The sequence below is a fragment of the Momordica charantia genome, assembly GCF_013281855.1.
Source record: "Momordica charantia cultivar OHB3-1 chromosome 7 unlocalized genomic scaffold, Mcharantia_2.0 BLBB01000007.1, whole genome shotgun sequence".
Taxonomy (NCBI): domain Eukaryota; kingdom Viridiplantae; phylum Streptophyta; class Magnoliopsida; order Cucurbitales; family Cucurbitaceae; genus Momordica; species Momordica charantia.
The window spans coordinates 12200429-12216194 of NW_028275165.1; the positions used below are offsets into that span (position 1 = coordinate 12200429).

General features: G+C 40.9%; 1 protein-coding gene across 1 annotated transcript; it reads right to left on the bottom strand.

The window, feature by feature from the left end:
* Positions 1 to 12479: 12479 nt before the first annotated feature.
* Positions 12480 to 15055, bottom strand: LOC111015405 (uncharacterized). Its single transcript, XM_088126303.1, has 3 exons — positions 14816 to 15055; positions 13877 to 14768; positions 12480 to 13807 (listed from the first exon to the last, which is right to left on the bottom strand). Exons 1-3 carry the CDS (start codon positions 15053 to 15055, stop codon positions 12480 to 12482), a joined length of 2460 nt encoding a protein of 819 aa, XP_087982429.1.
* Between the last annotated feature and the right edge of the window lie 711 nt (positions 15056 to 15766).

Sequence of the window (15766 nt, forward strand, 5' to 3'; positions counted from 1 at the left end):
AGTAGTGAAACATACCTTTGAATAGACTTCTTAAGAAACGACGATGTTGAAACCGTACACCACCAAAAAGCCTTTCCCGTTATTCTCTTTGCAAGGACCGGTTTATGGGAACCGACTTTTGAAAGAGAGGGAAGTTTGGATTTGAGAGAGAAAGCTAACTTGAGAGGGTTGTGATTTTTCAACAAAAATCCTAAATCATCATCCATCCCAAAATGCAATGAAATACATTTATAGCGATGAGGATGAGTGGGGAGGAAGTAACCTCCCTACTCACCCACTTCCCACTTCCTTGCAAAATGCAAGAAGTGGTTTATTTAATTAAGTTAAATTTGATTTAACCGAATTAAATAACAATTAATTAATCAATCAAATTAACTTTAATTAAATATCACATATTTAATTAATACTTTATTTGAATCATATTCAAATTCATATCTCTCCCATAACCTATAGTTTTAATGTGAATCTCATACACATTAATTTTAACCTATAGTTTTAATATGAGTCTAATTCATATTAATCATGGTTTGAATCTTGTTTAAATATACCTCACATATTATAAAGTTTAATTTTTTAAATCTCATTCAAAATTAACTTTATATTATAATGTATCCATATAAATTATAAATGAATCCAAGAACATTGTATCTTTTACAATTAACATTCATTCCCTCATATAAATTGAACAATTCAAAGTCTTTCAAAAAACTATTGATCCTTGTTTTACCCGTTGTGAGCTAGCAGGGGAACCTAATGGACATACAGATTAGAAGCTCCAACGATACAAGATTAACTGATTAAACTCATTAACCAAAATAACCAACATTTGTTAACCGTGGGCCACTCAACTAAGACCCATAGTTGTACTATTCGCACTGTAGAATATTTTGCGTCCATGGATATTGACCATTAATGGTAAGTCAATCCTCCACGAGTGTTCGTAACTTCAGCTAAGTCAAATTACGTTTTACCCCTGAGTTAACTCTTTCACCTTAAGTACCACTGATCCTCTAATGAACAACTTGTTTATAGTCTGGCCATTAAACAGATGTCCCTCTCGGGCCAATGAGAGGGTGGGGCCCCTTGTTCAAGTCTTGGAGTCAGCACTTAAGAGAACACTCATCTACTTACTCTTAAGTCGGGAAGGAGTGAATTCCATCTTGTGTAGTTATGTTTCCAACTCTCCTCTCTTAGCCATACAAATCAAAGGACGATCCCTTATAGGCAAGAGTCCATAACTCACTCAGGATTGAGATTGAGTTATCTGGTCATCCTATGAAATAATAATCTATTAGATAATGGTGTTACGACAACTAAAGATTAATTATTTCGTGGTCCAGTCTTATACAAACTCATTGCATAAGATACCCCCACTCGCATAAGGATACGAGCTTGTGTTAGTAGGAAACAAAAAATATCTATTCTAGTTCTATCATCACATGAACGATTTGGATTAAGTCATTTGTAACTCTTACAAAGTGGGTCGTATCCATAGTGTTACCAGGATAAAGTACCCAACCTTACCCATGTACTATAAACCCATTAGGTCATTACTGGAACATTATCCACATGTATATCGAATTTATACTGTATATATATACATTGTATCTCAAATATATACGTTTTATATTAAATATATATTGTATATCTATTATATACTGTTTCAGTTACATGACATAACCTCCGATGTTAGTTTATTGGATTTAGGTTAATGCAATTCTAACAAAAACATCAATAACAACTTTATTGAATAAATGTTGGTTTTATATTTATAAACCACGAGTTTAGGGCATAAAACCCAACATCATAATTATTTCCACCACTATTCTACATTTCCACTGCTAGTTGATGGTGATAAAAGTTGCTCTCTCATAGCTAATTTGTAGCCACTTTTAACTGTATAGATGTCATTCTTGTTGTAGTGTCAAACCAACATATCCAAACCGTCACTCCCACTGATTGGATTATTGGAAATCATCTCCACGCCCTCTTCACAAACGAACTCCCTTAGCTTAGACAGGCTCTAGTCTCCTAAAGGAGTGATTAAATCAGCCACCCTTATCCGCTCTGCCAAAGTTCCATATTGTGTTAATGGCCGAAAGGTGGTCTCCTTGAGAATCCAAGGATCTTCAAAAGAAATCAATTGTAGAGCCATCCCCCACCACCTTTCTCATACCCCTCATCAGGAGGTCCCTGCACCATACTATGCCTTGCCAAAAATAGGAAGAGTGGGAACTAGCTTTTGCAATAAGAAGAGGATCCTCCGTAGCATAAATACCCCTGATCACCCTAGCCACCAGAAGGTTGGGATTCTTAGAAATCTCCATAATTGTTTTGCCAAGAGGGTTTTATTCAACATCTCAAGGTCACAAAAATTAAGACGTCCTAGTTCTTTAGGCCTATTGGGTGTGTTGCCCTAAACTAGTAGTTTGTATTTTTTGTAAAAACAAATGTATATTCAATAAAGTTTTATTCAATAAATTTGTTGTTGAACTCATAGCATTGCATTGTCCAAAATCCAATAAACTAAACATCCGAGGTTACTTTAGTGTAACCGGGACAGTATATGTACTGGGTATAAATTTTATATACCCCTGATATACGAGGTATATATTTGATATACCCTGATATACAAGTGGATAATGTCCCGTGAATAACCTAAAGGGTCTATAGTATATGGATAAGGCTGGGTACCTTATCCTGGCAACACTATGGATACGGCCCACTCTGTAAAGGTTACAGACGACTCGATCCAGGTCGTTCGTGTGGAGACATGCGAGTGGGGGTATCCTATACAATGAGTTTATATAAGACCGGACCACGAAATAGACAATCTTTAAATGTAACACCGTTAACTAATAGATTTCTCTTTCTTAGGATGACCAAGCAACTCATTCTCAATCCTGAGTGAGTTATGGACTCCTGCCCATGAGGGCTCGTCCTTTGATCTGAATGGGTGAGAGTGGCTCGAGTTGCCGACTCAATATTCCTACCATTTTGGGGACGAGACCGAGTGAGGAGCTGGGAACATAACTTCATAAGATGGAATTCACTCCTCTCCGACTTTAGGGGAGTAGATGAGTGTTCCCTTAACTGCTGACTCCGGGACTTGAACAAGGGGCCCCACCCTCTCATTGGCCCGAGAGGGACTTCCGGTTATTGGTCGGACCATAACCGGGTTGTTCATTAGAGGAGCAGTGGTATTTAAGGAGTAAGATGTAACTCAGGGGTAAAACGGTAATTTGACCCAACTTGAGTTACGAGCACTCGTGAAGGATTGACTCGTCATTAATGGTCGTATATCCATAGACACGAAAACATTCTGCAGTGAGAAAAGTGCAACTGCGGGTCTTTAGTGGAATGACCCGTAGTTAACGAATCTTGAACTCGGTTAATGAGTTTGATCGATTAATCTTGAATCGTTGGAGCTTCTGATCTGTAGGTCCATTAGGTCCCCTTGCTAACTCATAACGGGTAAAACGAGGATCAAGTTTTTGGAAGAATTTGAATTGTTCAAATTACTTAAGGTATTATATGTATATTGATACATTATAATATATAGTTAATTATAAATTAAAACTATATATTATGAGAGAAATTATTTGAATGGGATTCAAATAAAATTAATATGAATATGATTCATATTAAAACTATAGGTTAAAAATAATGTGCATAAGATGTACATTACAACTATAGGTTATGCGAGAGAAATGTTTTAGAATATGATTCTAATTTTATAATAAATAATTAAGTGTTAATTATTTATTTGATTTATATATATATTTATTAATTAATTATTAATTAGATTAATAATTAATTATATTTATTAATTAATATGATTAATTAATAAATTATATATATATATATATTAATTATTATTATTAATTAATAATATTAATATATAAATTAATAATTAACTCCCCTGCAAAATTACAGGGGAGGAGTGGGCAGTTAAGTGATGTGGGTAACTCCCCACGTCACTGCTTTTTGTTCTTCCTTTTGCAATTCTGCAAAATACAGAAGAACAGAACAGAATAGGAAAAGAGGTTGAACTGCCAATTCTCTCTCAAGTTCTCTCAATCAAACACTCCCTCTCATTCCAAACGAGGTGCTCCCACAAGCACGGTCTCGAGACCCAATAGGATAGCGAGGAAGACACAGTGGTGGTGTTCGGGTGGAAACCATTGAAGAAACGTTCTTCAAAGGTAATGTTTTCCTCTGTATTTTCATCTTGAACATTTTGATTTTGCTTCCCAAATTTCACGAACAACGGTCCGCTTCCGCTCCAAGATTCACATCCCTTCAAGGCCAACATATACGATCCCAGCTAAGCAAATGGATTCTCCTGTTGGATCGGTATAGCAACCCTAGAGGGGATGAATAGGGTTTAATTAACAAAATGTAAACTTTTTAACAAATGAGCCCAATTTAAACAAAAATAACAAACTTTTTGAGATATGCAATTTTGACAAAGTAAGATAAAGTAAATTCTAAGGTAAATAAGAGAAATTTAAAGCAAACAATAAAATTCTAAAATTAATTGCAAAAATAAATAAGAGAGAGGGTTAGAGAATTTTGATACCGAAAATTTTTATAGTGGTTCGGCACAGTGTCCTACCCCACTTCCCAAGTACCTCTTGGGTTATAAATTTAAATTCTGACTCTTTCCACGGTAGAAGTAAAATCTGTACACTGCTCTTCTCGAGAGCAAAGATGATCCTCTCCACGGTGAGGATCACACCGTTACAATGAGTTAGAAGTTTTGAAACACACACTTACAAACTCTCAAATAGAGTGAATGTACAAATTTGATATCACAAACAATTCAATCCTCACAACAATAAATTTCTCTCACAAATAAGATGAAAAAAAAAATTGAGACCTTTGAAAGAATAACAATTATAAATTTTGAGATTATGGAGGATTGAAAATAAGAGAATTGTATATAGTTTTGAAGGAGGAGTTGGGTTTAAATAGAGGGGAGAAAATGGTAAAAAAATGAAGTTTAATTTTGAACCATTAGATCTTAATTATTGAAAATTAAGGGTTGAGATAATTTTGAAAAAGAATTAAGAATTATATATAATAATAATAATAAAATAATATATATATATATATATATATGAGAAACGGATACTTTTTTTTGTGTCAACGCATTTAATGCGACTTGACAATTTGTTTTCCTTTTCAAAAGTTACTGGTGTAACTTTTGATTTTGATTTTTTTTTATACCTTTTATTTTATTTTCTTTTTCTATATATATATATATATTTTAAAAGAAGTTTGGCACTTGTCAGCGTACGAACTGTCTACGTCATCTTCTCTGATATTTTTCCTTTCTTGTTTCGATCGTAACTTCTCCGTTTAAGCTCCGATTTGGATTCTACAATAGTCGTTGGAATTGTTGTAACGAGCTCCACTGTTATCATCAAAACATTAATTAATTAAATTAATTAATTTGATATTAAGGGTCAAAAAGCCAACCTCTTCGTCTATTTTCAGTCGTCCCCCACCGAAACCTAGTCATTGCATGAGATAAATCTTAACAAAAGTTTGTCGGAAGATGGAAACAGCCCATAACATAGGTTGGAATTGCTTGAGCCACACTTTTAATCAGCACCACTTTCCCCCTAAAAAAAAGTTGTTTTTCCCGCCCTTGACCACTCGCCACACCCTATCTTTGATATATTTAAAATATCAGCGTTTTTACGAGAGAGACTTGAAGGAACCCTAAGATAATCTCCCAAGCTCTGGACCAATCTCATACTCGCCACAGATTGCAAATAATTCTGAAAATCTCTATGGTCATTAGGAGAGAACCACACCACTGATTTATCAAAATTTATCTTTTGTCCCGATGCTTTCTCACAGATGAGCAAGAAAGTTTAATAGCAAAATACTTAGAAACCTTTGCCTTGCAGAAACCAGACTATCATCTACAAAAAATAGATGGGAAATCCTAGGGCAACTGAGGGAATTGGTAAACCTATAATACTTCCAGTAGGGGCTTGATTAATCAAAATTGATAAACCTTCCACACAGATTAGGAAAGGATATGAAGACAAAGGATCTCCCTATCGAAGACCTCTCTGAGGAGCAATTAAACCTTTAGCATCACCATTAATCAGAACTGAAAATGAAAAGGAATTGATACAATCCATAATAATATCTATCTATCCACCATGTAACCCCATCTTCATCATCATTCGCTGCAAAAGGATTCACTCCACCTTGTCATAGGCCTTGCTCATATCGAGCTTCAAAGCCGCAAGACCCTTTTTCCCACTCCTCTTTTTCTTCATAGAGTTAATAAATTCATGACTAATCACTATATTATCTGTGATAACCCTTCCAGGAATGAAGGATGCCTGATAGTCTAAAATAGTCTTTTCTAGCACTGTCTTTAATCTATTAGCTAACATCTTAGTGACAATATTATAAGAGACATTACAAAGGCTAATTCGATGATAATCCGAAACTAACCTTGGTCACTGCACTTTCGAAATGAGATCTATGCATGTATAATTCCATTTCTTACTGGAGCATCTTCCATTAAGAATATTTAGGCAACCCTCGACGATTTTGTCACCTATGATCTTCCAGTATTTTTGATAGATTCAAGTAGGGAAACCATGTGAGCCCGGAGCCATGGTAGGGTACATTTTTTTAAGAGCCCTTTCAATTCCTATATCAGAAAAGGAGACATAAGCTTATCATTCATCTCCTTTGTAACCGTACAAGGTACATGATTCAAAACTTTGTCCAATCTTCTTCCATGGGATTTGAGGACGTGAAAAGGTCTTCAAAATAATGAATGAAATGATTCTCCACCAAAACCAAATCTTCTGACAAAGCACCATTAAGCTCAATACTACTGATCGTATTTTTCTGCCTTCTAAATGTAGCTTTCTTGTGAAACCACTTCGTATTACGATCCCCCAAAGAAGCCACTTTTGACAAGACCTCTGCTTCCAATAATTTTCCTCAGTCTAAAAAAGATCGTCCAGTTCCTTCTCCAAATTATGGCTGGTATCAAAATCTTAAGGAGGATGGCCACTGTAATCCTACGTCATTTTTGTACGAATTTTGCCCAATCTGCTTCTGAAAACCTCTGTTAAAATCCCTCCCCCACGAGCCAAGGGCTCGAGCGCACTTGGAAAGATAATCTTCCATACTACAATTATTTTTTGTCATACTTCAGTCTTTTTTATCATAAATGATAGTTTCACAATCAGCTGATTTAGTCCATGCTTCCTCAAATTTGAAATAATACCTTTTTCTCCTAGGTCTACTGCCTATTTCATCCATCAACAATAGGATTGGACGGTGGTCAAACTTGGACCACTCTTCATGGCTCACACGCATGTCCTGCTAAACACATCTGAACTCTTCATTGCCTAGAAAACGATCCATCCTCTCGCTTATCTAACTTTGATGCCTCCGTCCATTATAGCACGTCAAAGTATCTCCAGTGAAACCAAAATCTTTGAGACACAGTCATCGGCAACACTTCTAAATCGGTCCATTGCACTTGGTTGTTTGAAAGAGCCTATAATCTTCTCATTATCCCATAGAATCTCATTAAAATCACCCCCTACGAGCTAGGCTTAATTGCCCCAGTTATATAGGCGACAAATAAGGTCCCTAGCGTGATGTCGTTTATGGGACTTAGGGTCCCCATAAATACTCGAGAACCTGAAGGATTTATTAAGCCAACAAATTGTAGCATCAATATGAAACTGGGAATAGGACTGAATAGTAACATCCACGTCTTACTTCCACATTAAACACAAACAGCCACTCCTGCCACAACTATCCGCCACGAAACAACCCGCGTAATGCATACAAGACTTCATATTATTCAGCACAAAATAGTTACATTTAGTTTCATAAAGAAAAACGATATGGGGATTAATGTGACCCAAAGTGTCAGTTACATCTCTCAATGTCCTCGAGTTCCCCAACCCTCGGACATTCAAAAAAAGAAGTTTCATGGCGTTCAGCAGGGCTGCCTCGCTGCCTCTGCTGATTGAAAAACAACTACCCCATCAACACCAGCACATTTTTCATCTAACTTCCCCTTCTTGCTTGTGTCTCCTTCTAGGAATAGCTCAGTTCCATGCTTATGGCCTAAACTTATTGTCCCTGGAGAGATAGTAAAAGGAGCCTTATTTGCTTTGGTCATCCTTTTCCAACTCTTAATAGATTTGGGCCCCTGCCTTTTTGCCCAGTATCTTCTTTTGGAAGGGAGATTTGGTCTGTTGGGCTTTGAACTGGCCTAGTGTCAGTCTTGAGAGAAACATAGCCCAAATCCCTCCTCCCTTCAGAATTTAAAATTCCCGTGGGTATTTCCTGTAAATCAATAGCCACTGAATCTTCAATAATAGATGTGCTCGAATTTTCCTTCACTGAATTATTCGCTTTAAGTCCCCCCGAGCATCATAGAGAAATTTTTGAAACACATTAATGCTATTGATCACCTTGTCGCTTTCCATAATGGTCTCATTCTCATTCGCCGGTACTGATTCTCCGACCAACCTAGTTGTCTCCTTTGCCGTCTGATTGTGAGTTTCAAGTGGGTAGCCTTTGTTCGATGCCTATGCCTTCTCAACAGACTTCTCTGCCCCTTGAACCCTAGTATCCTGCACCTCCACGCCTTTGTCGTCCTGCATCAAGTTACCCTTACGAGGACCCTGATATCAAAGCCAAACATCAAGTTCCATAATTGCTAGATGACCAATGAGACCATAATAGTAGCAGAAATCCGGAAGTCTCTAATACTTCATCGGGATCCATCATCCCTTTACAGGACCATCAATATTATCTAAATTCCTTGTTGGATGGGAATGGAGATATCCATTCTGATTTTAACTCTCAAACTCTCTCCCTAGCACAAACCTTGTTCACATCCTCAAAAAGACCAGTCGCGTTTGTCAACCGGATAGTCATTGCTTTGTTCATACAAGCCAGCAGAAGATCAAAAAAATGTATCCAAAAGACACAAATTTAAAATCTAGATCTGAAGTATTTGTCATTCCTTGGGGTTTTGCAGAACCATTAAGGATCTATCAAAAGACTAAGGCCTAGTTATTAAAACTCTATTACAATCACTTTGTTATGCAAAGAATTGCACAACGGTGTTCACGAACCTAGCTCGAACTCGGTCTTTGGCTTGACTTGAACCGTGGAGTGAACCTGCACAAGAGGGCAAACTCTCCGACAATCAAGTCAGTATAGGTCGGACTCAATATTAAGTTCGAGGTGAGATTCGATACCTGAGCATGGAATGAGGCCCTCTATTTATAGGTGGTGGGTCCGACAGTACTCACGACTGGCGGTTACCTTTGTTTTTTTTCATGTCGAACCTGTCGGGTTTGAGCAGATCGAACTCGTCCAGGTCGAACCCTGGCATTTACACTTAGCCTTGCATATGGATAAATTGGGTCTCTTCGGTAGGTTCAAGGTGGACCTAGAATATCGTTTTATTTCTAAACACCACTGAGCGTCTTCCACGTGTACATGATATTTTTACCCCCAAACATTGGCCCCCTCTCTGTCAGGTTCGATCTCGATCTGGCAGAGAAGTTACCTGGTTCAAATTAGGACACGTGGCGACTTCTGATTCGTAGAGAATATAATCGTTGTGGAGGTGGAAGATGTTTCGATCTGTCAAGCTATCGGAGCACTGGAGTATTTCGTCGTTACGAATTTCGAGATGATCCCAGCCGCTCGTCCATTACACATGTACGGCGTAGAGACTTTTCCGGTTAGCTATTAATAGTTCCGAGACTTCAGATCAAACCTTACGCTTCCTGAATTTTTGGAGTTCGATCTGAAATCAGCTCAAACCCTCCGTAGGTCAGTCATTCTCCTTGTTTTAATCTTTATTTCGGATATGGTAGTTTTCATGTCTTCCCCCTCCAGTAGTGATAGTCTAGGTAGCGCAGGTCGGACTCTAAGCAGTTCGCCCCCTAAGCCAAGTGACTCTGGGGAAGACTTAGCTCTTAGGTTAGAGTCCGAGCTGGAAGAAATAGAAAATTTTAGGTTTTCTGATGACGGGGAGGATAGTGACACTTCAATCTCGGGTCAGGGTTTGGAATACCCTTCGAAAATGCCTGAGCACTATCTCGGACCCCTCCGTAAGGGGTTTAGTATTCCGGATGATATCATCCTTAGGATTCCGGAGGAAGGGGAAAGAGCTGACAACCCTCTAGAGGGGTGAGTCACTCTTTACTTAAAAATTTTTTAGTACGGCCTGAGATTTCCCCTTCACCCTCTTGTCCAAGAGTTTCTAAATCTAACTGGCCTGGCCCCTGCTCAAGTGGCCCCCAATGGATGGGGTGTCATTTTTGCTTTGGTCATCCTTTTTTGGTTACGAGCTCGAGAAGAAGACGGGGCCGAGCTGCTTGATGTCGACCAGCTTCTAACGTGTTTCGAAGCCAAAAGAATAGCTAAGAAGCCAAGTCGGTACTACATGTGCGCAAGGAAGGGCGCAGGTGGTATAGTCAAAGGGCCGACCTCCATCAAGGGATGGGTGAAAAAGTGGTTCTTTGCCTCTGGAGGATGGCTGGCAAAGAACGAGTCTGGTCGTCCCTTCTTTGACGTTCCCGTTAGGTTTGGGAATTTAGGTACGAGGTCATTTTGATTATTTTTGCAACTTTAGATCTTACAACTCTTTGGCTTTTCATATCTGATTTCAATTCTTATATGTCTTGTGTAGTGTCAATCAAACCAATTCCCGAGCTAACTTAAGCATCTTGGGATACCCTCAAGTATTACAAGGATCGCTTCCCAAGTGGCAGGAAGGTCGGAACCTTGGTGACTGACTGGCTGTTACTGGAATCCGGGTTGCTAGACTACAACCCCTTAGTTCATCCAGTCGAAGCTTCAAGGCCAAATTCTGAGCTTGGTAAGTCGAGCTCGACCTTGATTTTAATTTTATACTTCAATTTTAGTCTCTAACCTTTTGCTTATTTATTTTGTAGCGATGGTGTGCGGATTCACAGGCAGAATGAAACGTAAGTCCAAGGGCCGTGCTCACGCCCTTAAGACTGCTCAGAGCATGGAGCCAACAACTCCTGTTGTTGCTCAACCTACGGCTCAAGACAAAGCTGGGCCGTCTGCTGAAGTCCCAACTCCGATGATCGAGTTGGACTCTGCTGGGGAGCACTCTAGAGAAAAGCGTCCAAGGAATGAGTCTGAGGCGCTAGACGTGCCACCTCTGTGCGAGGTGAGAGAAGACTCTCCTGTAAAGAGGAGAAGGAAGAAGAAGAAAACCACCTCCTCCTTGGAGGTTGGGGCTCGTGGGCTTTTGCCCATGAGCCATGCTGACCTGGTGGACAACCCCGAAGCTAGGATGGGGGGGACGTCCGACGTGATGATGCGGTTCTGAGTTGAACCGTCGAGTTTTGGGGTGAAGGACCAAGTGTCCCGAATCTCGGCATCTTGCTTAGACCGCTGCCTTCGTAGGGCGTCCAAGTTTGTAAGCGATCCTGGGTCCATACTGCAAAGGACTATTGACCACGCCGCTGAGGTAAGACCTGCTTTCTTAACTACTTTTACTCTTACCACTTATAGCTCGGTCTAACCCTTGTGTGATTTTTTTTTATTTACAAGCGTTCATTGCTTCTATTCACTTGGCAGTTATGATGAAGGTCGAGCTGGATGGAAGAGAAGTCTTGGTAGCAAGGGAGAAGGAGAACTCCTCTGCTGCCTTGGAAGCTACTGATTACGCTTGTTTACATGCGTAAAAAGAAGGTTTTAGATGTTGTTTTTACTATGTTTTAACTTTGTTTCGGACTTTTTCTTGGTCGTTTGAGTTCCAATTCATGCAAAATTCATATATGATGGTTTGTGGTTGGCTTATATTGTATTTATGACATTTTAGGACCATTTGGGAGTGCAAATTAATCAAAAGAAGCAAAAAGACGAAAAAACATCATGGGAGGCGTCAGGCGCCTGGGAAGACTGCAGAAAACTGTTTTTCTTCCAACTTTGCCCTTAATGAAACGCGTCTTCCAATGCATTTTGGTGGTTCCAACCGATGCACACGTGTAGAAGAAGTGTTCCACTATCAGTTTGAGCACGATTTAGTCAGTCAAAAAAGTTGGAAATGGGTGATTCACCATCGTTTTAGGACCTACCTAACCAATTCTGCACAGCTATAAATTCTGCACAGCTTCTCCACCAAATTCATCAAGCCTTGCTTCCTTCTCTTGATCATTTTTAGTGTTTCTTTGTTGCTTTCTAAGTACTTTTGAGTTGCTTTTAGTTTTTAAATCCCGAGCACTTTACATTCCTTTATTGAGCTTTGTTTTGTTTCCGTTGTTACTTAGTTATTTTCTACCTATTCAAATATATAAAAATCCAGCACTTTGCTTATCTTTCCTTTGCCTTACTTTATTTTAGTTAAGAGAATTGTGTTTTTGGAAGAAGAGCACGTGACACTCCCCCTTGCTTGAAAGAGAAGGGCGAAGCTCTCAATCCTGGACGAACCTTCTATAATAGCCGGCTAGGCCGAGAAAACTGCGGATTTTGGTCACTGTGCGAGGCCTTGGCCAACCACTGACCGCCTCTACCTTGGCCGGGTCCACAGCAATACCTTCCCTGGTGATTATGTGGCCAAGGAAAGCCACCTTATCCAGCCAAAACTCACACTTCGAGAACTTCGCGTACAGGCTGTTCTTCCTCAAAACGGTAAGAACCTGCCGCAGGTGCCCTTCGTGCTGTTCTTCCGTAATGGAGTAAATTAAAATATCGTCGATAAACACGATCACGAACAGATCCAAAAATTCCTTAAAAACTCGATTCATGAGATCCATAAATGTCGCAGGGGCATTAGTGAGTCCGAAAGACATAACGGTAAACTCATAATGCCCATACCTGGTTCTGAAGGCCGTCCTAGGTATGTCGGCGTCTTTAATCCTCAACTGGTGGTACCCCGATCGTAGGTCTATCTTCGAGAACACCCTTGCTCCTTTTAGTTGGTCAAAGAGGTCATCGATGCGAGGAAGGGGGAACCTATTTTTTATTGTCACCTTGTTCAGATCCCGGTAGTCAACACAAAGTCGCATAGATCCATCCTTCTTTTTCACAAACAGCACGGGAGCACCCCAAGGAAACACGCTCAGGCGAATGAAGCCTTTGTCTAAGAGCTCTTCCAGCTGAGCCTTAAGCTCCTTAAGTTCCGCTGGAGCCATGCGGTACGGTGCCTTTGAAATGGGAGCTGTCCCGGGTGGTAAGTCGATACAAAAATCCAGTTCACGAACAGGGGGTAGCCCCGGAAGGTCATTGGGGAACACATCTGGGAACTCCCTGACCACGTGAACGGAGTCGATACTAGGTGGAGTCTTACTAATGTCGACGACGTTGGCCAAATATCCCCAAGCTCCATTCTGCAACAGGCGCCTTGCCTTCAATGCTGATACTGTCCTTGGGACTCTACCCGTAACCCCTTTAAATGTAAAGTTCCGACCCGAAGGTAGTTGGAAGGAGACTTCTCTTCTCGAGCAATTAATGTTGGCTTGGTTGGTAGCTAGCCAATCCATGCCCAAAATAACGTCAAAGTCTTGCATGTCCAGCTGGATCAGTCTTGCCCTTAGAGTCTGATTATCAAAAGACAACTCACCTGCCCTCACCTTTTGACTAGCGATCAAAATCGACTCTGATGGTGTAGAAACCGACAACAAAAACCCTAACGGCTCTAATTCGAGGGTTGCCTGACGAACAAACGTAGAAGAGATAAAAGTGTGGCTCGACCCCGAATCAAACAATACATACGCAGGCACATCATGGACTAAAACAGTACCTGGATCATAATGCAAAGATAAGGACATACGCTCACACACAAAGCCCCAAAAAAAATGAGAAGAAATACCTGTGACCACTGTTTCGGCATCCGCCGCTTCCTTGCGAGTAAGTGCGAAGACACGAGCCCTTTGGTTATTTCCCTGCGTCGAAACTGATGGTGGAATCCTCTGACCCAACCTCTGTGTATTTGCGGCCGACATGGGGCATTCCCTTGCAAAATGCCCCTCTCTTCCGCACCTGAAACAACCCTTACTTCCCGTCCAGCACTGCCCCGTATGTCTTTTCTGGCAGGTGGGGCATACTGGCGGCATGCCCTGGTGTTGAGCCTGGCGCTGGGGTGCTCTCAATACCGGGTCGGCATAAGTCGAAGGGAACTTCCTTTTCACACCTGAAGATGATCCGACCTCTGGCAGGGGTGAGGCCTTGTTGGAAACATCCTTATCCATAACCAAGGCGCCCCTAACTGCTTCAGCATAGGTGGTGGGTCGCTGGAGGTCCACCGGGCCTCTGATCCCCTTGCGCAAGCTTTTAACAAACCTCTTGATCTTTAATGCCTCAGTGGGAATCAACTCTAGAGCGAAACGGGAGAGTTCCGTGAACTTCCTTTCGTACTGTGCCACCGATAAAGTTCTTTGGACTAGATGCAGGAATTCTGCCTCCTTCATGTCTTTCACGGTCTCCGGATAGTAGTAGTCGTACAACAAGTTCTTGAACCTCGCCCACGGAATTGGTACATTCGCATGATCCTCTGCCGCTGCTACTAAGTCCCACCAGTTCAGGGCCTCGCTCCTCAACATAAAAACCGCACCCTTCACCTTGAATTGGTCTTCGCAACCAAGATACGCGTAAAGGGCTTCCAACTCTCTGATCCACTCTTCCGCTGCAGTCGCTCTTTCACTCTCACCGTCAAAGGTTGGGGGTCCGTAGCGCTTGAAATCCTTGATGAAGCGAGCCTCGCTCTGGGAGTATGAAGGTGTTGGGGTGACGGAGCTTGGACCCCGCCCACCCCTGCGGCGTTATTGATCACTGCTTGCAAAGCCTCCACCAGCAACACCAATTGGGGGTTCGCCTGAGGAACTGCTGGGGGAACTGGAGGATCTGCCCGCTCTCGAGCTGCTGCTGGAGGAAATGGAGGGACTCCTCCGGCATGATTCCCAGCAGGAGGGGGCGGTGGATCCGCTCCGTTCTCACCTCCGGGAGCGGGGTCGGCGTCAGTTCGCAATCTCATACTTCGACGGGGAGGCATTGTCTAGAAGAACGGCACAAAATTTCGGTAAGACGTTAGCACGACACTCCACGCATAGACTAATAGGAAAAGTGGCAGTCGAAACTCCCGTAATAGTAAAAGGTCCACCACATTCTATTTGGTTCGCTTAAAAAACACTCTATGTCTAGTGAAACAAAGCGGCAACAAAACTGATGGGAAAAATTCAGCGCACAAGTAAATCACGGGAAATGTATAAGCTCTCAAGGACAAGCATGAAGCATACCTGGTGATGACGAGGAGGTCGACCGAGATCACTACTCCTAAGTATGCTAGTTTCTAACTTAGTCTACAGGAACGTTTCGGCTCTGATACCAACTGTAACACCCCAGGATCTTATATATCATCCTAGGCAACGCTAAATAGTTCACCTGGCTAACCTTAACTCTAAACACGAGATAAGCAACCTTCCTGGAACAATAATTTAAATGAAATAAAGCTTCAACTCTCATACGTTCTATCAGAAATATAAATGTCATAAAATGTCAGGACTCGCCCTCCGTGGGCAATTTAAAAACAAAGAGAAAACATTTCATATCCGCCTCAGTGGCAAAAATTCTTAAATAAATGAAACAACCGTACACTTCAACTCCAACGACAACAGTGACGCGTTTACTAGCAACATCCATAACAAATAAAGTAGTTTCAATGAATACAAAATTTCTCCTCAGTTCACACCTAGCTATAACATAA

Bases quoted from the DNA above. Each gene is read 5' to 3' on its own strand.
- LOC111015405 (XM_088126303.1), bottom strand. From the start codon at position 15,055: ATGCCTCCCCGTCGAAGTATGAGATTGCGAACTGACGCCGACCCCGCT. The intron at 14,769-14,815 runs GTGGGCGGGGTC...TCATACTCCCAG, and splicing joins TGATCAATAACGCCGCAGGG to AGCGAGGCTCGCTTCATCAA. The intron at 13,808-13,876 runs GTATTTCTTCTC...ATTATGATCCAG, and splicing joins TGCCGAAACAGTGGTCACAG to GTACTGTTTTAGTCCATGAT.